The 23054-nt window shown below is 38.6% G+C and overlaps 2 protein-coding genes across 3 annotated transcripts in view; one reads left to right on the top strand and one right to left on the bottom strand.

The window, feature by feature from the left end:
- mtrex (Mtr4 exosome RNA helicase) overlaps positions 1-1347 on the top strand; it is a 58718-nt gene extending 57371 nt beyond the window's left edge. The window contains exon 27 of the mRNA XM_077243056.1: positions 1065-1347. Coding sequence (XP_077099171.1) covers positions 1065-1117 — 53 coding nt within the window. The 3' untranslated portion in view covers positions 1118-1347. The remainder of the gene's footprint in view (positions 1-1064) is intronic.
- Positions 1222-19630, bottom strand: plpp1a (phospholipid phosphatase 1a). Of its 2 annotated transcripts, none has more exons than XM_077243083.1 (6): positions 19218-19630; positions 10721-10872; positions 8015-8295; positions 4525-4582; positions 3008-3184; positions 1222-1730 (listed from the first exon to the last, which is right to left on the bottom strand). In XM_077243083.1, the coding sequence occupies exons 1-6, from the start codon at positions 19273-19275 to the stop codon at positions 1611-1613; spliced, it is 846 nt and encodes a 281-aa protein (XP_077099198.1). In that variant the 5' UTR covers positions 19276-19630; the 3' UTR covers positions 1222-1610. The 2 variants fall into 2 exon arrangements, with proteins under 2 accessions (XP_077099198.1, XP_077099197.1); XM_077243082.1 differs by lacking the exon at positions 10721-10872 and adding an exon at positions 13857-14011.
- Positions 19631-23054: the final 3424 nt, after the last annotated feature.

A 23054-nucleotide genomic window follows, 5' to 3' on the forward strand; every position in this document is an offset into this window, starting at 1 on the left:
ACCATTATTAATTGGATTAAACAGAATGAAAAGTATATTTGTAGTCATCCACCAGTTTGCTGCAATGAATTGTGGGACACTCTATAAAAGATCGCCCCCTATACCCTTATGTTGAGTCCTGCACGCGGGCTAATATTTATAGCGGGCTAACTGACGCTAATATTTGATGTAACGGGTGGAATAATATTTACGTGTCGGGTGCGGGCACGTGGTAGACACTAGAGGACTTTGAGTGTCAGTAAGAAATATGGTGGAATAACACAATACTTATAGTTGTTTAGCAGTGATATTTTCAGGCTATTCTAGTTAGCTAATTGCCTACAAAATATGCTAACATTTGTAATATAACAATATAATATGTAAGGGTAAAGTTTACATTGGCTTCATAAATTAATTAAAATCAAAACACACCTGATTGACAGTCTTTGTTTATTTTCTAGAAGTATAGTTAACCTTGATACCATCTAACTCCGACAAAAATGACTTGAATACGCATGTCGTCGTAAAGACGACTTCCCATCTCGTGAATATGAACTTCCCAGGACGACTTGAGCACATAAGCAGCAATAAACAGGATGGCGTAACTTCTCATGTGACAAAATACAAAAAAATTCGGTTTTTTTAAGAAAAGCAAGAGAAGAGTTGCTTTTGGCATTAATGACATACAGATGATGTACATAAATGACAGTTAAAATGCAACATAACAGCTATCCTCCCATAGTAGACGGTACAGTAGAACGTTTGGAAGGAACCGTTAAAGTCGCGTGTGCGCAACAGAACACCTTTGCCATCCCATCAGCTGCTGTTGCTTAAAGTTCCTTGCATAGGGAATAGTAGGGGAACGTAGGCCAAAATGAGGTTTAACTACTGGAGCAGCCTGAGGTGTCGTGTAGCATGTCTATGACTCCTCAACATGCTGTCTAGATAGGCAGCACACTAGATTTTGGAACAAGGCTTTCTTCTAGACCATACTTTGACACTGCCTTTCCAGTTTCCACTTATATCATTGTTTTGAGGGTGGCTGTGGGTTTTAAAACGAGACATTTGTTTCTTGTTTTTCACAGGCATAACGAAGATTAAGAGGGATATCGTGTTTGCTGCCAGTCTTTACCTGTGAATCCTGAGGTGTTTTTTGAGCGCGCTCTTTTGCTAGTTTTTCTTTTTCTTTCCTTTTTTTTTTGTCATTGTTCATTTTGCATCAAAACACAGAAGGACAGAATGTACATGGAACATAATTGTTTTATTTGTGTTCATCAACAAGCATAATGGTTTCTTGTTTTCATCATAAAAGCGCAATATATTGTACATAGTTTTAACAATTTTAATAAAAAAAAGTCTGTATAGTGATACTTTTTTTTCATACAGATAAAAAAGTTTTTTCTTTTGTGGCATAATAGAGGTACACTTATTAGTTTTTGGAGATACACAGGAAGCTGTGGTAGCAGCAGAAGCAGTCCAGCCAAGGCAACGTGGGACAGCGTCCATAAACGGACCCCCAGAAAAGGGGTATCTGGAGAACATTGAAAAGCACGGTTACATTCACAGGTTTCCACACTAGTGGTCTGCCCTCATAGTGGGTGCACGCTGAAACCCCTTCCATTCGTCAGAGCTTAGCTTGGGTTCTCGTAATGATTTCCATTCGTCGGCGTCTCTTGTAAGGTGGTGTGTGGGATCTCAGTCTCTTTCTGAGGTTCGACTTTCTTTTTGAAGAAATCCGACACACAGAAAACCTGTACGGTGTGAGAGGAGGTGGTGTAATTTAATCACAGTGGCAGAGCCTGAAACAACTTATTTTCTTGCTAAATACAGAACATTGATGTCACTCAAACAGGGGAGATAAATGGGCATTAATTTGCATAGTTTTTAGAACCCAAAACATGCTTTCATGCTTAAACAAGCTCAGCTCTTTACAGTAGATTTAGTTCAGAAACAACTAACAGTCGTAACCTAAATATGATTTTATTAACAAAAATCCTAAAATTCGGCATTGGTAACTTTTCGTGTTGTTAGTCGCGTGCACTCAAGCTCCAAGGATCTCTGCTCCGACCAGATCATTTGATTCAGTGAGTTGACTCAAACCGATCAAAGAATCGGCTCGTTCACGTCTTGGAGCGGGTGACGATTTCTTCAGTTCAAACTAACGGGGAACAAGTTTTTATAAAATGTAGTGGAACAAAAAGTATGATATAATGCTTTGGAATGTAGTAAATTCAAATCTTTCCAAATCAAAAATACTCAAATAAAGATACCTGAAAAATGTACTTAAGTACAGTAACAAAGTAAAAAGTACTTTGTTACTGTCCACCGCTGGTTTTGAGTACATTTAGAAGGTTTAACTGAACAATTGTAGACTGAAAATATTCAGCAAATAATGTATTTATACATTCAAAAGAGGTTTAACTGAACAATTGTAGACTGAAAATATTCAGCAAATAATGTATTTATACATTCAAAAGATGTTTTTGTTAAATAAGTGGGCCATTCACATGATACTGTTTTCAACTAAAGTGTTTTGGCCGTTCATTTGCACGACAGCGTTATGGGGGCCTAAAAATGCTCAGTTTTGAAAACACATTTCAAAGTGCAAGTTTATGAAAAAGATACTGTTATTCTCTCTGTGTACAACTTGAATTTGTGAAAACGGTGACGGCATGCACGTGCTTAATATGTGTTCAGTCTATAGGTGCGTAGTGTTTCTTTACAAAGTTACATCACCCATTGGGCTGGCTTGAATAATAGTGATTTTAATTGTTTTTCTTGGAACCGTGTGAATGGGAATTGTTTTGACAACGTTGTATGTGCACGAAAAAAACTACAAAAAAAAATATTTACTGATTCTAATGTTATAGGCCTACTAAAGTACTTAATATTTTGCATTAGCTTTCATTTTTAAAGAAATGTTACACTGAGATTAGTCATATAGGCTGGGAAAATGTGAGGACAAGTGATGTAATTTTTTGGGTGAACTATACAATTTGAACTGAACAATTTGCGGTTAATCACTCACCACTAGTAAAGCCACGATGGCTCCTTGTATGAGGCCTGTGAGTACATCACTCCAGTGGTGTTTGTAGTCGGACACACGGGACAGTCCTGTATAGACTGAGGCGGCGATCAGGAAGAACTGGAGCGTGGGTCGAAGGAGCCGTGCCCATTCAGCTTGCATTCTTGCTTGAAGATAAAGCTTTGAGAAAGAGAAAGGCTGTTCAATCTCATTGAATATGAGAGCAGTTTCAAATATGCTGCCTGCCAAACTCACAGCACATGTGACTTGATGACCTCATTAACATTGTCATGTTTATTTCAGCGATTGTGTATGCTTTTCATGCTATTACAGATCCCATGCAACCAATTTTTCCTGTTTATGAAATGGCTTATTTTTCTTATCTCATGCCGAAGGGAAGTGTACCTAAAATTCTGGCATGACGCATCAACGCTGCCACATGCATCCGCTCCACCAACAAAATAAAGACTTCCTTTAACAGGAACCAAGTCAAGTTATTTTAGTTGATTATGCTGAGCTTCCAAGAAATGTAGATTATCTTTAAATATTAATCATCATGCGATCACATTACAGGTTTTGTTGTCAAATTCATTACTCATTTAGAGGTACGATGGAGTGATCCAAGTAGAACGATAGTTTGCAACAAGGAGTCAATGTGGGCAAAACACAGTCTGTTTAACTACCATTACATGTTAGATGTGCTTGTGCAACTGTTTTGAAAACCTAAAATCAAGCTGACATTTGTTTAGCAACTCTTAACACAAACTAAGGATTACTTTGTCAAGTTGATGGGATGAAATCCCCCACGCTGGGCAAAGATTCCCAGAAATCTTTGGAGGTCTCTAAAAATGCCCCCTTTAAAAAGTGAAGAACCGTTTCTAGTTTAGATGTATGTGGTTAATGCTTGTAATCTAAATTTAAACGTGGTTAAGCAGTTCATTTCCGAATTGAGGGGTCATTTTAGAGCAAAAAATAGTACAATGTTATCTTTCTGAGTGTTGCTGAATATCGACCCCGGGTCAAATGTGCTATGAACTTTGTACTCTCGTGGTAAGATTATGGTAGGTTGCGTTTGCTGACTAGGCTGTAATGGAGACGTTAAGCAGAATGACATAAGAATCCTTAAGATTGCTTTACTGAATCAATACACTGTACTGTGACATAATAGGGATTTTCCCATGGAAAAATCTGTGGTAAAACAAATTTACATACATTGATCACATTTCCTGGTCACTGTTTGTTATTCACTGGACCAGTTTGGTTCTGGTTTGTTATTCGGTTAAGTAACATTGTGGTTTAAATGTTAACTGATTAATCAAGGACATCAATACTGTATACAGTACAATAATCCTCTATAGAATGGAGAACATTTAGAGAAATATTTCTTATAGGTTCTACAGAGGAAAGTCATTCATACAGGTTTGGAACGACATGAGGGTAAGTAAATGACAGAATATTAACGTTTGGGTGAACTGTACCCCTGATAAAGAACATGCAAAGAATAATGAAAATACACTTACTGCCAGGAACAACATGCAGTACATGGAGAAAGAGGAGTGACCCGAGTAGAATGAGAGTCTGCAAAACAACAAAGAATCAATGTGGGAAACGCAGAAGGGCTGTTAACTACTTAATACATGTAGACATGTGCTTGTGCAACAGCATGAAGCCTTTAAGTCGAAGCTGACATTTGTTTTGCAACTCTGTAAAAACAAAATAACAATTACTTTGACAAATTGGCAGGATGGAATCTTAACACTGAACCCCAAGCAGGGTGAAGATTTACATTGTCCCATTTGGTCCCATAAAACAGTCACACACTTGGTCCCATAAAACAGTCACACACCCTTTTCCGGGTGATACAGGCATGCTTGGGGGAGACGTGTGTTGAACGGTGGGGTCGGGGCAGGTGAAGCATGGAAAGCGCAAGAGAGGGAGGGTGGTCTGGCTATCCGGCAGGCTTTTGTGTGTTCCTGTTTACTTAAGGTTAGACCACTTGTCGACTAGGAGTATCCGCCTAGTGAAAAATACAAGCAGCACAGAACTAACTGTCACAGTCAACCACTGCAAACATGATAAGGCCAGATCTACAATATTCCTGCTGATTGAATTACAGACCCTGCCAGTCATTAGACAAAGTAGAGCTAAAGTGAATTATCTGTGAGGCGGAGAAGCTAAAATAAAGCATCGCAGACTGAATGTGACTGATCTGCAGGAGGACAAAACTGCACTAAGGGGAAACAGATTACTTGGAAATGAAGACATGCTTCAGATTTTTGAACTGTTTTGACTTAACCTGGAGGACTCTCTCACTCCTTTTACAAGCAAATATACTTGCTTGCCTAGTGAGAAGATCCCTTTTTCCAGAGGAGAACACTCCCGTGTAAAAGGTGATCCGGGTTATTCTGGGCTCAGACCCATACTGCTCGTTATTTGTTCTATAAATGGCATCTTCTCCTAGGCAAACACTAGACAACCACTAAAGAGGTGAGAGAGATGGGAACCACACCTATGTTACATAAGAGCATTCTGAGAGGTCCTGGGATTCTGCTGGCCTTGAGTCTGTCCCAAGAACCCAAACAGAAACCCTGCGTGCTCTGAAATGGTTTACCACAGGATTAGAGACCACTACAGTGTGTGAACCACAGATTTCCACCAAGAGCCTGGGTGGCCAACTGACCCAAAAGGGTTCACAATAAACATTTCAGAAGAAGCCCTTCATTTCAATGTTAATGAGGGAGTTTCTTCTCAGTGCCAGATACAAAGAACTCATGGCACACTTGAGGTCACAACTGAACTGGTTCTGCTAATAAGACACCTTCCTGTAAATCTTTACAACTATGCCTAATTCCATGTAGGATCCATCTGTCCGAAAATGTTCTGACGCCAAGTCATTTTAAAGGAGAACTCCGGGCAATTTTTAAGTTAATCTTGATCGTTAGACCTTTGTGAGTACTGACTATAGAAAAAAAAACGAACCGGATTGGTGATTGCTACGCGGAGCTGCGACCGCGAATGCCCAGAGCTCCCACCCAGCTAAAACGGCAGCTATGGGGGCATGGACATAAAGAGCGTTTTTGAGCCTCTTAACAGACACAAAATGCAATTAAAATGTCTGTCCAACATGAACAGGGACCCTACATGTGAACAAGATGCGTTTAGCAACTTAGCCATTGTTTCAACTCACCTAAATAGTCTTTTAGACGGCAAGCTGTAGTCTCGCGCTGCAGTCCCGTGCTGTAGCCGGAAAAGGTAAACAATATCCAGGTGGGAAGAGCGTTGATCATGTGCGACGAGTTATGATCAGAGTTGCTTACAAGTGAAGAAGAAATGGTTCGTGTTTGTGCCTTTCCGAATTGTGGCAACCGAATGCGAAAATATAAGAGCTTAAATTTTCATCGTCTTCCTTTCCATGACCTCGAGATTCTGCAGTTGTGGCTAGTTGTACTTCAACTTGATGTGCAAACTCCCGTAGAAGTTCTACGCGTTAAAGATTACCGCATTTGCAGTGAACACTTTGACAAGGATGACTACACACACTCAACACAGCGGGGCCGTTTGAAGAAAAATGCCATTCCATGTACGAAGACTCGTCGCACATGATCAACGCTCCTCCCACCTGGACATTGTTGACCTTTTCCGGCTACAGCACGGGACTGCAGTGCGAGACTACAGCTTGCCGTCTAAAATACTATTTAGGTGAGTTGAAACAATGGCTAAGTTGCTAAACGCATCTTGTTCACATGTAGGGTCCCTGTTCATGTTGGACAGACATTTTAATTGCATTTTGTGTCTGTTAATAGGCTCAAAAACGCTCTTTATGTCCATGCCCCCATAGCTGCCGTTTTAGCTGGGTGGGAGCTCTGGGCATTCGCGGTCGCAGCTCCGCGTAGCAATCACCAATCCGGTTCGTTTTTTTTTCTATAGTCAGTACTCACAAAGCTCTAATGATCAAGATTAACTTAAAAATTGCCCGGAGTTCTCCTTTAAGGGACAAGCTTGTCTAATAATGAATGCAGATGCAGGCTACACTGGTTAGGAAGTTTCCAGGATGGAACCACATTAAAGAACTAATTTGAGGGATTCCTACTTCCACCTCAAAGACAAACTTCCCTTTCTTACAACAACTCTTACATCCAGAGCAGGATACGCAATAGTCCGGGGGTGTCCAATTATACTCCTGAAGGGCCTGCAGAGTTTAGCGCTGTCACACCAGCCTAGATATTTCTAGTCATCCTCAAGACCTTGGTTTAGCTGGTTCAGATGTGGTTAATTGGGGATAGTGCTAAACTCTGCTAGAAGTTGACCCTCCAGGAGAAATATTGGACAACCCTGCAGTAGTGGGTGTAGTCCTTCTGACGAGACATTTAACCGAGTTCCTGACTCTTTGTGGTCATTAAAGATCCCAGGATGTCCTTCGGAAAAAGTAGGTGTGTAACCCTGGCATCTAGGCCACTGGCCTCTGTCCATCATCATGGTCTCCTAATCATCCCCATATACTGTATACTGATTGGCTTCATCACTCCACTTATAAGCTGTTGTGTGGTGGGCGTTCTGGTTCAATATGGCTGCTGTGGCATTATTAAGGTGGATGCTGCACATTGGTGGTGGTTGAGGAGATTCCCCCTTCCATATGTGAAGCATTTTGAGTGCAGAGAAAAGTGCTATACAAATGTAACAAATTAATTAATTAAGGGAGGGATGTCCAATCACACTTCTGGAGTGTCTTCTCCATGCAAAGTTTATCTCCAACCCCAAATCTACCTTACCCAACTAATCATTGACCAAGTAATCAAGGTTTTTGATCAAGGTCTAGGTTCATTGAAATAAACTTCCAGGGCTGCATTTCCCAAGAGCATCGTAAGCTTAAGTTGATCGCAGAACAATTACCACCAATGGTCTCTCCGATCAACTTGCTAGAGCAGGTCAGAGCTAAACTCTGCAGGAAAGTGGCCCTCCAGGACCAAGATTGGCCACCCCTGTGTTAAGTTAAAGAAAAGTGTTACCTACCTTCCCTCGTTGACCTTGGTTGTGTCCCCAGTACAGATGAAGTCCTCGATGTAAGCCCCTCCTGTGCAGTTGATCTGCATCCAGTCCGGTTTGCACACATCCAGGAAGTGTGGCCGCAGTCGGCCGATTGAATACTTGGCAATGTCAGTGAGTGATTGGCTCATGGCGGCACCAAACACAAAGGTGCCAATGGCCTTATAGATACAGGCCACATAACTGTTGCAGAAAGACTTTGATTTGATGCGGTTTAGATAGACTGAAAGGCACTCCCCTATGATCATCTGCGATGGGAGAGGAAGCAATGAAATATTACTTTTCTTTGTTCTGGTGAGAAAGTCAACAATTATGTTACAACCAGTTACGCATTTGTAATATGAGGATATTTGAGGATTGTTTCTCACAAGGATGTCCACACGTACAAGAATAGAAGACAAGATCGAACAGTAGAAGTACTTGACAATGCAGCTATCATAGGAATTTCCCTAAAATGTCCCTAACATCACAGTTACCCATGTTTGCATTGCCTCCTTTAGAGGTTATCTCTGTTGGCCTCGATCAGAGTAGACACCATATTTAATTTGACGTTAACAAAGCTGTGAGGGATGGGAACACAGTACAACCAGACAACCATAGCTCAAATCTAATTAACTGAACAGTCAAGAATGAAATTCACACCAGTACAACTTACTGAATGGACTGTACTTCCGTCTCTCTCGTTATATGGTGTCTACACGGACTACGGTCCAGTGACTGTAATACAGTTTTACCTTCTAAAAAGCTTAAAAAAAAAAATAATAAAAAAAAAGCATTTGTTTCTGTAGTTTTGAGGAGTATGATCAATTATAACGTCTGGGTAATGTATATTAAGATGATACAATTCGTTGTGCTTTCTTTTCACTAAAATATGCAGGTTAAAATACATAGAATTCTGCATTTTCAAAATAAACATTAGCAGTAACCTAAATCAAATGTTTTTAAAACATTAAGGCAGAGGAACATGTGCTTTTGAGCTCACATGGGTGACTGTGAGGTTATACAGATGTGATTTTGTGTGTGTACATGTATGCATATAATGTTAACCATAATGGGTAAGCTCAGTTTAAACATAGTTTTCTAATACCCTTAAAAGGACAATGTTGAAATTGTAGATGGTATCACACAAGATAAAAGGCCTACATTAAAGAAACAGTTATGAGATGTAACCACAGAGAGGGACTCCAGCTCTAGTCTAAACGTCTCACCACAAGACTTTCTGTGGTATATGAGAGAATATATGTGGGTGGAAGACCAGAAAATTTTTTTCCACTTAAGTAATTTAAGGTCAAATATGGGATGAATTGCAAATGTTAGTTCACCCAAAAAATTATTTACATTTTAATTTACAAATTTAATGTCGTTTCAACACATTTGAGTTCCTTTCTTTTAAGGGACAATTTGAGAAATTGACAAGAATGCTCATCTTTTCCAAACACTGAAAGAACAGAAACTGTCAGGACTCAAAGAGAACCATAAAAGCACTCCAAGGCCCTGGTATTAAGATGCGTTTTGGTCAATCTGATCACAAGTAGACACCTCTAAATACAAGTGTAATCTTGGTCTAAAACATTTTGAGCTTGTCCACTTTTGACCACTTCCAGAGGTAGTCGAAAACACATCAGACCGGATTGCTTTCATAGTATAAACGCTCACAAGGTCGAATGTGTAGGAACAGCCACAAAAGACCGTCTTCTCTCCGCCTACTGACGTAATGGACAAACATTATGAGAAGCGCGCTAGCCAGACTGGATTAAACTTTGTCTTTGTTTAAAAGTTTGGTTTAAAGACAAAAAACGTACTAAGCGCAATGTTGTTTCGCCATTCCTGATTTCTAACACACACTCACAGCGTTAAGAGCGGTCTTTCGGCTGTCAGAACAGAAAGGAAAGCTGCTGCTCTCTGTTTGTCTTTCCGTCATCTCATGGACGCGTTCATATGTAAATTTCGCAAACTTATTTTGTCCATTAGATTGAAAGATCTGGAAAAAAAGCATATACATTTACCCACCCATAACCCCTCCCCTCGAAGAAAACAGGACAGATGTGGTTGAAAGTGGACAAAAGAGACGGATGTAAACACCTATGTGTCTCCCTTGTCTACTAATGATCAGATTGACCAAAACGTATCCTGATATCAGGTGTACACAGATATTCCAAGATATCAATGTGCGCAGTTATTAATGTCACACATTTGTGTCAAGTTTGAAGTCACAACGCCTCGTAACAAACACATCCAGGGAGTGAATAAAGAATTATATTTCGGTTCTGTTCCTAACACAAAGCTACTGTATGACTTTAGATGACTTGGAATACAGCACATGAGCCAGATGTAGTACTTTTGACACTTTTTTGGACTTTGACAGCTTCTGGTCACTGTATGCTTTGATTGGAATCGCTTAAAAGCATCTCATTTTGTGTTCAACAGAAAAAAGTACATTATACAGGTTTGGAACAGGGTAACTAAACGATGACAGAATGTTCATATGTGATTGAACGATCCTTTTAAGTCTCTATCTACAGGACTGTATGTCCTTTGCACTGTGGTTAGATCTTAAAGTTCTGTTTCTTAAGCTGGCATGAGAACAGTCGTACTGACCAGAGGAGCACACGGACATTAGAGGCACAATGAGAGGAGAGAGGGGTGAGCTGCAAGTAACAGACGGGCACTTACAGAAATCACAGTGATAGGAATCATTACTCCTCCTACTAACTGATAGGAAATGGTGTCTTCTTTATATGGGTACTTGATAGAGTCATCGTTACAGAAAAATCCTCGTTTGAATGTTTTGTGTTGTATTGTGAGTATTGCGAATGGGAGTCCAACTAGCAAAAAAAAGAAACAGTGAGAGAAAAAAAAACAAAGGTTAAAAGAGTGCTTTGTACCCTATTCTCCCCAATTCAAGCAAATGGCGTTCTCCTCAGGGAGGTGCTCGTACAGAAAGGAAAGCTGTGGGTTAGACAGACATTAGATTTTCTACTTGAACGCATAATGAACAAAGGGTTAGAAAATGGCGTGGTGTGGCAGCCCGGGCTGAATTTAGCAAAAAGTTGCACTTTGTCTTTGCGTAATGCAGGATATTCTTGTTAAAATGCTTTTTATTGCTTTGTTTTCATTCTCCGTTGGTTTCGAGGTCAACAGGGGAAGTGGAATGTGCCAAAAATAGCTCAAATTATTCAAAGGCACGCTATGGTGATGGGTAGATCTTGTCAAAACGTTGAGTATTTGTATGTCAGAACATTCTGATAAACAGATGGTGTGAAATCTTTCTCTCTCTCAAGCCCTGTTCACAACTGACAGTGATTTTATTGCTTGAGGTTGCTGACATGGTTTTCCATGCATCATTTTATTATATCACTGTATGTGGGCAGAGTCAATCATATTGAACATCATAAACACTTACAGTATCATTAAGTTCTCTCATTCTTACCAAGTCATGACTACAGTATATCACAGGAGTATATTGGTACATTGGTAGTCGCCACATTCGCTACTGACGATGAATAACATTGGGGCGCTTTATAATTTTCCAAGTGTGAACAAGGCTTTATAGTCCCTAAAAATGCCTTTCTCTTGGTTTTTCACACCATCATGTTATAAAAGAGCTTTTAAATGCTGCTCCACCACAGTTAAAAAACATTAAAGTGGCAACATAAACATCAGAAAAGTGCAGAAAGGGTGACCGTGGTGAGACCGGCAGAAACTTTACAAGCCTGTTGTGGACAGGAAGGTTACTCAAGCGTGGCAGCAAAGCATGTGGTAGAGATTAAGACATTTACCCAACATGCAATGATATGATATGCTGATACATTTGCGTGCGTGTTAACGTGCATGAATCTGCTCAATCTGCCATGTGGATCAGAGCAGGTTACCTGAAGTCTCCTAACATTACACTGTATCTTCTTGCTAACTTCGGTGAAAGCTGCATTGTCATGGTCTGTGATGCGCTGTCTGAACGTATAGGATTTCAGAGTCATTGGGAGCATCGGTGTAACATTCACCGCGGACGGATCGCTCGTTTAGATCATCATCATTTTTATGCAGCCTGAACTGACTTGGCAGGCGAGTGGAAGCTGAGGGCTGCTTACATAGAGTTCAAACCCAAATCTTGCCCTATGGGAAGTTTGAGGTTTTCTCAATCTTGAGGGTGATGTCATATGGGGTTAATCAAGGAAAGTATTGCTGAAACTTTTGGATAAATGTTTTAGAGGCAAAACTATGGCATCTGTGCTCCAGAAGATACTAACTATCCACTGTTATCACATTCCAGACATATCACAATATCCCAGATACACCTTCAATCTGTTTTTTTATTTTTTGCAGAATTGTATGTTAAAACTGTTTTGATGCAAATATTTACACAATAAACTTGACATAAAAGCATGAACATGAGTACTTGACTTGTGACTAAACGGTGACCGTTCCTAAACATATTCAGGAAGTTTCTGTGGTTTGGTGGGTAAACCCAAGAAACCTCTGCCTAATTTGAAAAAAAAAAAAAAAAAGCAGTGGATTGAAGGAGGGTGTTTTTAAATTCAAACCCAAGAATACCTCAAACCTGAGCTAATCTGAAACAACTAAAGGCAATTTCTTGTACTTGGTGGACATCCTTGGCTAAGAAGTTGATGACAAGCAACATGCCCAGAGTATCGCTAGCCGAGCTGCCAAAATTTCTTCAGTTCTTAACACGATGTCTACACGGGACACAAGTAGTCCATCACAATACAGTCTACACTGGAAGTGTCTTTATGTCACACCTTTAGTTTATGGTTTCTATCTTTGACGTACACCACTAGTATATTTTCCCCAGTTGTCTGAAGTGGAATGATTTTATTTACAAAAGATTAATATTATTTGTTATGTATGTAAATAACTTCTGAATGTGCCATCAGCTTTTGTTTTTAACTGTATGCAAGCATATCATGTTTTTATCCACATTTACAAAGAAATTAGTTTAGCTCAGGTTTAATATATAAGGCCTAGTGTTATGATTGGTAAACATTGGTCCTCATTTTTAGTAGAAAGTATTTCTTTGTAAATACGTAAAAATCATTATTTAATTGTAGCTTTCGATGTAAATTAGGGCTGATAATTATTTTTATATTATGGCTGATAATCTAAAATATTTTGTCTAAATAAAATAAAAAAATAACTAAAAACAATTGTCGTATGTGAATCTAGGCATCACAATATTATAATGTGCAGTATAAAAATTGGAACATTAAAATTATAAACATTTAAATTAAAGATTTAAAAAAAAGATGAACTATTAACTTTGTAAATAAAAAATGGTAGAAATGTGCATGCCCTAAATAAATGTCCAATATCAAACAATGTGTAAAATAATACAAAATTTAAAATTGCCCAATAACAGATACTACACTGATATCCTGTGCGTCCCTAAAAATAATTCACACAGAAATCACAGCTGACTCCTCCATTGATACTTCCAGTGTAGACAACCTCAGTGGACAGTGGTCTCTCTCTTCCAGTGTAGACACAATGTTAGACGGCCTCATGCGATCACAGATAAAGCGACTTGAACAGCTGCTTTCAATCCACCTAACAAAGCTCTACTGAAATTGCAGTTTGCACCTGTTCAGTGGTCATGAATCATGTTGAAACAGCTGCTCTTCGTGTCTATTTGACTGTTTGTTCAATTACAATGAAGGGCCACTTCCTGTGACTGCAATAGTCAATTAAACTCTCAAGATGAATCCCTTGAAACCAGCTTGAGTGCACTAAAGACTTTTGAGGGAGGACGATGGGCATGTAGTGTGTATATGCTATTGTCTCTGAGATTACTTACACTACATATGGGAAGTGTGAAGCCCACTGTGTAGAGCACAGTGGAGGTGACGGTGCTGGTGTGGAAGGGATAGCTGATGCTCTCGTCGTTACAGAAAAAGCCCCGCTGATATGGTTTGATTTTACCCAGGTTAAACGCTGCGAGTGGGAGGCCGGCTGTAGGTAAAGAAGGGTTAACAATGGTTTAACAACTCCATAAAGGGTGTACCAACCAATCAAACGCAAGGGCTGATTTCCAGTGTTGATGATTGGCTGCTACCACCTAAAGAGATAGACATTACATAATGGACGTGGGTTTATAATGAGAAAGCTTGTTCAGAAAAGACAGGGGGTGTACTAAACTTAGGGACTGTTTACACGACACCATTTTCAACTAAAACGGAAAACCTTTTAAGTGTGGACCCTATGACATTTAGTTTTCAGTGACAACAGCATTCTATGGGGATTGATATTGTTTTAGAATATGCCTATTATAGAGATAGGTTATATTTTTGGCAAAGAATAAAGAGTTGTGATTAGCTTGCTAAGTTAACCATTTCTTGTATTGTGCTTGTTCACTCTAGATAGACTACAGTTTTCCATAGCAAACCAAAATATCCCTTATCCCCTTTCCTTTACCTCAAGAAAACGTAGCTAAAGGTGAGCAGGTAATAAAAAACAACTTACAATTTCACTCTGTATCACGACACTTACCAATCTTCCTTTCACCATTAGCGTGTGTATAGGTGTGTGTGGGCTGGAGGGTGCATAGCGAGTTCAACTTCAGACCAAACTAGAGTAACGACGAGAGAAATCCTCCAGTTACTTGCAGCGCTCTGGTCTGCAACGCTCTGAAAGCTGCCACAGTTCAAACCAATGCAACGAGACGGTGCAGTGCATCATCTTGATAGCACAACGACTCTTTGTACTTCTGTCCAACTTCTGACTTTTCGGGTATTTTTTGTAGCTGGATATATGTAATTTGTTGCGTCTAATTCTAAATATGAATGAGGATACTCATTCCAATGACGTTATTGATAAATCGAATTGTTATTGTTGTTCTTATTATCATTTAGGGGGGCTCAGGAACATTTTGGGGTAGCTTCAGCCCCCCTAAAATAGGCCTAACGACGTCCCAGGATAACGTTATTAGCTCCGTGTAAACTACAAAAACATGAATTTGTAAAAACGGGGACATCATGCGTATTACGTGTTCAGTCTATAGGTGTGTAGTGTTTCTTTACAAAGTGACATCGCCATCTACTGGCCTGGCATGAATAATACAGCATTTTTAGTCGTTTTCACAGATCCGTGTGAACGGGATCCTTTTGAAAATTGAAAAGAAAAACATTTCCGTTTTTAGTACATCCTTGTTGTGTAAACCTACTCTTGGACTTTGAATATCTTTTATTTTGAAGTGAAATATGCAAAGCCAACAGTGACTGATGACAGTTTTACAAGGGGTTAATGACTTGTATTGTATTTATGGATTATATTTTAAATATATTTTTGAATGGTGCTAATTTCATAATCCATCGTCAAAATCCAAGGCCTTAATTGATCACAACCACACTTCAAACACTTATTTTTCAAAGTTAATGGTTTCTGTCATCCTTTCTTAGTGCTCATTCCAGACACATTGCTATTGTCACATACGGCCTCTTACATTTTAGCTGACTCTAATGTCTTTATCTATTCCCGTATTACACTAATGCAACCTGACGGTTTAAAGTCCAACATGAGAGCTCATATGTAAACTTTGAGTCCTCTATAGCCTCAGCCTATTGTTGCAAAGCATCACAGGAAAACAACACAAACCCTCATTCATAGAGCCTGAGGCTCCTCTCCCAGTAAAAGACTTTGGGACTGTTACTGATGCTGAGTGCATGTGACATACGCACACATATAGATAAAGCTGGCTGCTCAAGCCTGAAAGAAGGAAGAGCTGAATTGAGGTAAAATTTAATTGTTTTGAGATCCACTGAAGCCCCATTGTAAATGCCAAAAGGGCGAAACTAACACAAGTGGGAAAGTCTTCAGTGTTTAAACTCATCAGTTCTGATCTGCTCTTCAGTGTGTAGTGTCATAGTTTGAGTTTAGGTGATACCGGTGGTATGTAAATATCCATTTGCAAATGCAAAACCAATAAGGCTTCCCTGTAAAGAAGAAAGACACGTGACACACGAGAGTCTGCTCGACAGCCATGACCGTGAGCTACTTTTAAATGAGAAGAATAACCAGCATATGTGTAGGGATATTATACTTTATCATACTTAATAATAATGCTTATAAAATGCTGACTAAAATCATTCCTACATCTTGGTACATCTAGCAAAGGACAAGAACAAACAGCCCTCATAAGAAAATGACAATTTGTTTGTTCTTTGTGTAAAAACATATATTTTTTTAAATCTCCAAGTGCATGGGGAAAAACATACAGATCAAAACTTCCATCAAAAATTCTGTAAGACTCAGTAACCTGTTGGCGACCAACTAGATCAAGCATTTATGCTTATTCTAGTTGTCAATGACGTGACACTCATTTTTTTGTGTCCATATGGTTTAATCAAATTTAATAGGGTTAAAATTTCAAAATAAAATGGCAAATTGCTTGCATACATTCTCTGTTTTGAGGACCAAGTCTAAAATTTCTAGTTTAATTTATTTTGAGAGATTATTTGGGGGATGATTGCAAAAAATGTCAATGTGTTGTTTAAAAAAGGTGAAATTCTCAATAAAACACCATATCAGCTAGTTTGGCATAATCTTACAATAGAACTATTTAACAGTAAATAAAAGTAAATGGAACACCATTGTTCTGAATATTATAAATAATTTGGGGAATCATGTGAGTCAAGTCAAATTCCTGAAGTGTCAAGGTGGTGTAACCAACATTCAATGAGCTATTTTGTAAGAAGACCATGTGACAGGAAATTATATCACAGAGAAGGACCCCTGGTGACACTAACTGCTGCATGCAAATGTTAGTAACTCTCTTTAAAATGTGAGATAATTTAACATTTTTAGGGTATGCTCAGGTATTCTTGAGTATATGTCAAATGGTATGACCCCCGGAATACACTGATAATTCATCATTATTATAAAAAGGAGTATTAACTTTTAAAGTTACATTTTAAATATTACCACCAAGGCCACATGCTTACATAGGTGTCCATGATATTGCCTGTCAAAATTGATTTCAAACTGAAATGTCAAATGTTGTAACCGTTTACACCTATTGACTCCTATTACAAGCCTTTCTGTTAAGGGCCAATTTAGTCAAATATCACTAGTTTATGATGCTGATTAAAAATGTTATATAAACTAACCTACTATTTGGAAGTCTTTTCAAGTGTTCAATGTAACCAATGTAACCTCATTGGTTCTTGCTAAAGCTCAAACGTGCTGTGTAACACGAAAATGAACCTCATTGGTTCTTGCTGAAGCTCAAACGTTTTGCGTAACACAAGAATGGTCCTCATTGGTTCTGGCTGAAGCTCAAACTTGCTGAATAACACGAGAATGAACCTCATTGACTCTTGCTGAAGCTCAAACGTGCTGGGTAACACGATAATCGACCTCATTGGTTCTTGCTGAAGCTCAAACGTGCTGCGTAACACGAGAATTAACCTCATTGGTTTTTGCAGAACCTCAAACGTGCTTTGTAACACGAAAATGGACCTCATTGGTTCTTGCTGAAGATCAAAAGTGCTGTGTAACATGAGAATTAACATCAATGGTTTTTGCAGAAGCTCAAACATGCTTTCGTAACACAAGAATGGACCTAATTGGTTTTTGCAGAAACTCAAACATGCTTTGTAACACGAGAATGGATCTCACTGGTTCTTGCTGAAGCTCAAACGTGCTACGTAACACAAGAATTAACCTCATTTGTTTCTGCAGAAGCTCAAACATGCTGCGTAACAAGAATGAACCTCAATGGTTTTTGCAGAAGCTTAAACATGCTGCATAACACGAGAATTAACCTAATTAGTTCTTGCCAGTTGTTTTTCTCAGCATTGACAAAAATAAAACCTCTTATGCAGAACTTGTTTACTGTCATGCTTGATTGTCAGTCAAAATTTCTTCAACAAACAATGGCCTTCGACTCTAGAAGCAACATGGTCAGGGGGTGTAACTGGTTTGTGTCAATTGGCGTAACCAGTATTTTTCATAAAAATATAATTATATACAGGAAAATTAAAGTGGAATAAATTTAATCAATCTAGTTTAGTGTAATAACATGATTTCTAGCAAATTTTACATAGTTTGTCAAAGATTATTTAGAAAACAGGTGTTTTCAGCATATGTCCTGCCAAATATAGCAAAAACACATTAAAAATTACATTTAGAGAACTCTAATAAAATCTAATTTCGTGTAATAAAAAAAATATGTATTTATTTCTATGAGTACACTTACATGCCATCTAGGTGGATAAAATATTTAATATTTCTCATTATTTGGCAGTTAGACCATTTGACACATTCAAGTACATTCAGTCTTAACTTTTGTAAAACAGGGTGTAAATGTCATTTTTAATTACATAAAATCAGCATGAATACACTATGTACATTTTAACATACCTGATGCATGCTTTTAAAACAAGTTTTTACAAGATTTTCAAATTTCTCATCTTGACAACCCTTATTTGTCACTGTAATTAAGAATTATATTACACATTCCCACATATTTTGACCAATGAATTTCTATGAAGTGTTCAGTCAGTTGTTATTATTTGAATAAGGATTTAAAAATAATTTTATAGGAATGAATCACATTATTATGTGATATAAGGGAGACCGGGGCTAGTTGCCAAATTGAACTGTTCTCAGGAAAATGGTAAATTGTCTGAGAGAATGCGGGGTAGTATATATTACACTACCATGCAATAATAGCCTATACATTATTCTTACAGTAGAGTATTGGGTTGCTGTTTAAAAGAGCTGGAGAGTTTCTCAATGGATTTTAAAGGATATTCAATTGAGTTTCACGTGTCATTGTTGTGCATAAGAGAATCTCTGCATAAAGGTAACGCCCTGTTATTAGGGAAAAGTTGATAAGGCAAGATGAGTGTATGACTAGGGCTCCAGTATGCATTATGACGCACATTATGAGTGTCGTCCGAGGTTATTGTGTAAGTAGGCTACTACTGTTGCAATGTTGAATCTCATTTAATTAAATAACGTGCATGGCAACATCTAAAACAAAAGACACGTCCATATACGCATTGACTATATTTATGCCTTTAAAATCTTTCTGTACAGCACTTCTGAACGCATGATACAGGTTATAATTGTCACTCCGCTAAAAAACATACTGCAGTCAAAACAATATTCATATTAATTAAATAAAAAGAAGGGTACTTAACACAATATTGCTTACCGAGTATTAGGCACGCGATGTCAAGCAACATAAAGGGGATTCCCCTGGTTTCGAACATCGTGTCAGTGTCCTTCTGTGTGTCAGTTATGAAGATAAAGGCTTTATTTAATGCGTTCTCCTCAGTGATCCCACAGTAAACAGACTAACGGAGAGACCACCTCTAGAGCTCCACTGAAAGAGACTAACGCGAGCTCACACACTAACATTGACTGCGTAATGACGACCAGTAATCAGCCGGAGAGGAGGTAGAGCGAGCTACTTGGTTGTAGTTCCTTAGATAAGCTGACCATTTCACCGCATGAGGACGAGGTTAAGAATAAGCGATGGCTAGCCGGTATATTGATGTCTCGGGTGTCTTCGGACTCACTGAAACTCCCGAGGGCTTCTGCTAGCTGTCATGACAGACAACAGCTGAGGATTAGTACAGCCAATCGTGTGTCTCTCAGCATTAGCCACGCCCCTGTGACCACGCCCATCCGCGTATATAATTAAATCTAGGCTATATCTCGAGTCGTCAAAAACGACCGTAGAGTCGATCTTAGAAAAAATATACATCAACCTACTTTGCTGTTATGGTTGTAATGATCTACTAAGTAATTAATTACTGTAATTTAGTTACTTTTCCTTTGAAAAAGTAAAGTAAGAGATTACTCTTATTTTTTCTGATGCAATTGTATTAGGGTATAGAACAATCTAGCCTTAGCCTTATGAAACAATTGTGGATTTAACATCAAAATGTAACGTCTAATGATAAAATGTATGTTTTTAATGTAACCTTAATTCAAATACTTTGGTCAGTTCAATAATAATTTAAGCAATTTTATTTTATTTATTTGAAAGAATTAAAAGTGCAGTTTCATGTCTATCCATGTATTGTTCAACTGGTCGAGGTTAATATTTTTTAGAGAGAATTTCAACAGTAATTTAATTACGCTGTTGAAGAGGGGAGGCCGGAGATGGTTGTAACACTTTCAGCTTCAGCACCTCTAACTCGCTGAATTTTTTAGCTTGAGTTCTCAAACTTGTATACAAAGTACCCACATTTGTTTACTACAAATTGAACCAATTCAACCCTCAACAAGAATATCTCAGACCTCGTGAGTTGATGTCAAATACACTGTGTTCCTTTGTTACAACCTACCCCAATACTGGGGTAGTAAAACATGCTGGGGTAAGTTGTAACAATAGACAAAAGAAGTAAAAATGGATGCCATTCCATATGATATTGTTCAAAAACAGATTTATTGAAATACAAGAACAATGTCTCTCTCTCTCAATAAAAGACTGTCTGTTTGACTCGTGCGTGCATGTATGTGTGTGTGTGTGTGTGTATGTGTGTGTGTGTTTGTTTAAATTTGTCTACTAGAACAAACTTAACAGTGCACTTAATAATAACATAGGCTAATACAATGTAGCCTACCTAATTAAACAACATCTTTGTACTTCTTTAGGTCTAACACATGTCTGTGTGAGTAAATTAATCTACTAAACAAACATACTTAACAGTATACTCAATAAACACTACTACAATGTACCAAATTAAAGAACTTCTTTGCACATCTTTAAGTCTAACAAAAAATAACATGTCAATGTGCGTGTGAGTGTGTGTATATTCTTAATCAGATTCACAGTGCTGACAAATGAATGATGCTGGTAACCCTTGGAGTGCAGGCTTGATGGGCCCAGAAACTCCATAAGGTGCACTTCCCCCAAACCTTCTTTTGGCTTTAAGTTGTTAAATTTCTCCATGCAAACCACTTTATTGAAAGCATTGGCAGAGACGCCTCTTAGAATTCTTAGTAAGGGGATGGTTGTAACACTTTTTAAATAAGTGTTACAACCCACCCCACCCCTATCAGCCAATGTTTAACTGTATTAGCATAGTGGTTTGAAATTAGCAAGGGGGGGATGCATCACATATTGCCTAAGAAACTACTATTTTATCTAATATAAGTCATACAATTTTATCTGCAATAGTACAGATACTAAACAAAACATAGTATTTTGAAATACTATATAATTGAACAAAATGTTATATTGTTATATATTATATTATGTTTTATATTGTTTACATTTATATAATATAATACATTTATATTATGTATTATATTGTTATATTATAATATGTTATATTATATTGAACAAAATGTTTACTTTTTGACCTCAAAATCATTTTTTTTCTCTGTTTCCAGCCTTGACAATCACAATGCTGGATCGGGGAGGAAGTAGGAAAATACTGAAGTGATCACATGTCTCATATATTATCCCTAATTGGTGGATTAATGGTGTTACAACTCTCCCCATGTTACAACCATTCTCGGTCTCCTAATGTAATTAGTGGCTAAACATACTAAAAATCGAGTATAGCTAGTCGGTACCGATACCACCAAAAGTACACTACAGGATACTCGATACCAAAGTAGATACCAAAGCCCGTCTACGGAAAGCCTGGCCACTCCCTATTAAGCTCTATTGTACCGAATTTTGGTTGTAGTTCCACCAGGGTTCCACTGGGTGGCGACCGTCCGAGTGCAAAATGAATGGGAGTCTCTGGGGCTCCCGTTGAGAAATCTCAGATTTGAAGGTTTTGCAAGTTCAACATGGGTTATAGGTCGAAAGTTGAATGAACGAGTACTTATGTCGTTTTGATTTCTTACAGGTTGAGTTGTTGTTGCCCCTAACACGCTAGCATTCTGCTAATGGACGCTGATTGGTCAGTGAAGGACTGATTACGCCCAGAGATACTGCTTGATGGCATCGTAGTATCCGAAGCGGAACCAGAATGTTATGGTAGACTTAACTCTTCTAGCACGTGTATTTACCTGTGTCAGCTGTGTTGTCGATGCCTCGAGAGAAAAGAAAGTGCAGATCGTGAAAGCACCAAAGTGACTGAAGGATTGCCGTAAAGCAGTTCTCTGGTCGTATGATGTGTATGACGTCATTGACATTTTAAAAGACCTTTTAAAGCAAATAAGTGACTCTAAAAAATCTACACCCAGTAATCTGTAATTTCTTTGCATCTCCTTTCGAAAACAACATTCAAATTACTAGACAAAAAATTATATCCTGAGAAAAGTTGATTTGTAGGGGTATAGCTCCATAGACCTCCATTCATTCTGCACTCGTCCTGTGAGCGCCCTCATATGGAACCAGAGTGGAACTGCAACCAGTTCAGAACCCGGAAGTTTACTGAGAGTGAAACTTCTCCCCATGTTAGACATTCTCTGGTAGATACCATAATCACCGGACTTACCATTGGGCCTGACTGGGCTGCAGCAATGTGCCCCGCCCAGTAGGGGACCCCTCCCTTACTCGTTTTCGTTCGTTCGTTCATTTGTTTTGTTCTGTTAACTCGTATGCCAGATATCCAGCCGTATTTCCACTGCCTGGCCATGTGCGAGCGAGGGCTATAATCAGCCCAAAGTAGGCTAGTGCTTGAGCGCTTCAAGACAAAATCCAATACACTATAGTGCGCGCGCGCGCACCGAACGCGTCTTTCCGCGCTCACGGAGTAGTTTGAAAGACGGAGGGGAGCACGGAATAAAATACCCGGGCCTTAATATCCTCCGACTGAGAGCTTCGAGCCCATAATCAAACGGCGCAACCTGATATTTATATTTATTTCACAAAAATAACACGCGTGTTGATCCGCATCTGCTCCACTGCGATCGTCTACTTTAGAAAAATCTTGATAAATTCTCATATGTTCACGTCTCATTGCTTTACAGAAATTATAATTTATATCAATTTTTTCATTAAATGATGTGCTCTGGAGAGTTTTGAGCGCTCTCTGCCATCACAGTATAGAAATGGCTATAGCCTATGTAATCAAAATGA

This window comes from Siphateles boraxobius, unplaced genomic scaffold, assembly GCF_051911475.1.
Source record: "Siphateles boraxobius isolate OS27281-9 unplaced genomic scaffold, OSU_SipBor_1 25, whole genome shotgun sequence".
Lineage (NCBI taxonomy): Eukaryota > Metazoa > Chordata > Actinopteri > Cypriniformes > Leuciscidae > Siphateles > Siphateles boraxobius.

Coding starts and splice junctions, on each gene's coding strand:
- plpp1a (XM_077243082.1), bottom strand. CDS start 19,275: ATGTTCGAAACCAGGGGAATCCCCTTTATGTTGCTTGACATCGCGTGC. Junction 14,012..19,217: donor CATCGCGTGCCTAATACTCG/GTAAGCAATATT, acceptor CTTTACCTACAG/CCGGCCTCCCACTCGCAGCG. Junction 1,731..3,007: donor CCATCGTGGCTTTACTAGTG/GTGAGTGATTAA, acceptor CACACCGTACAG/GTTTTCTGTGTGTCGGATTT.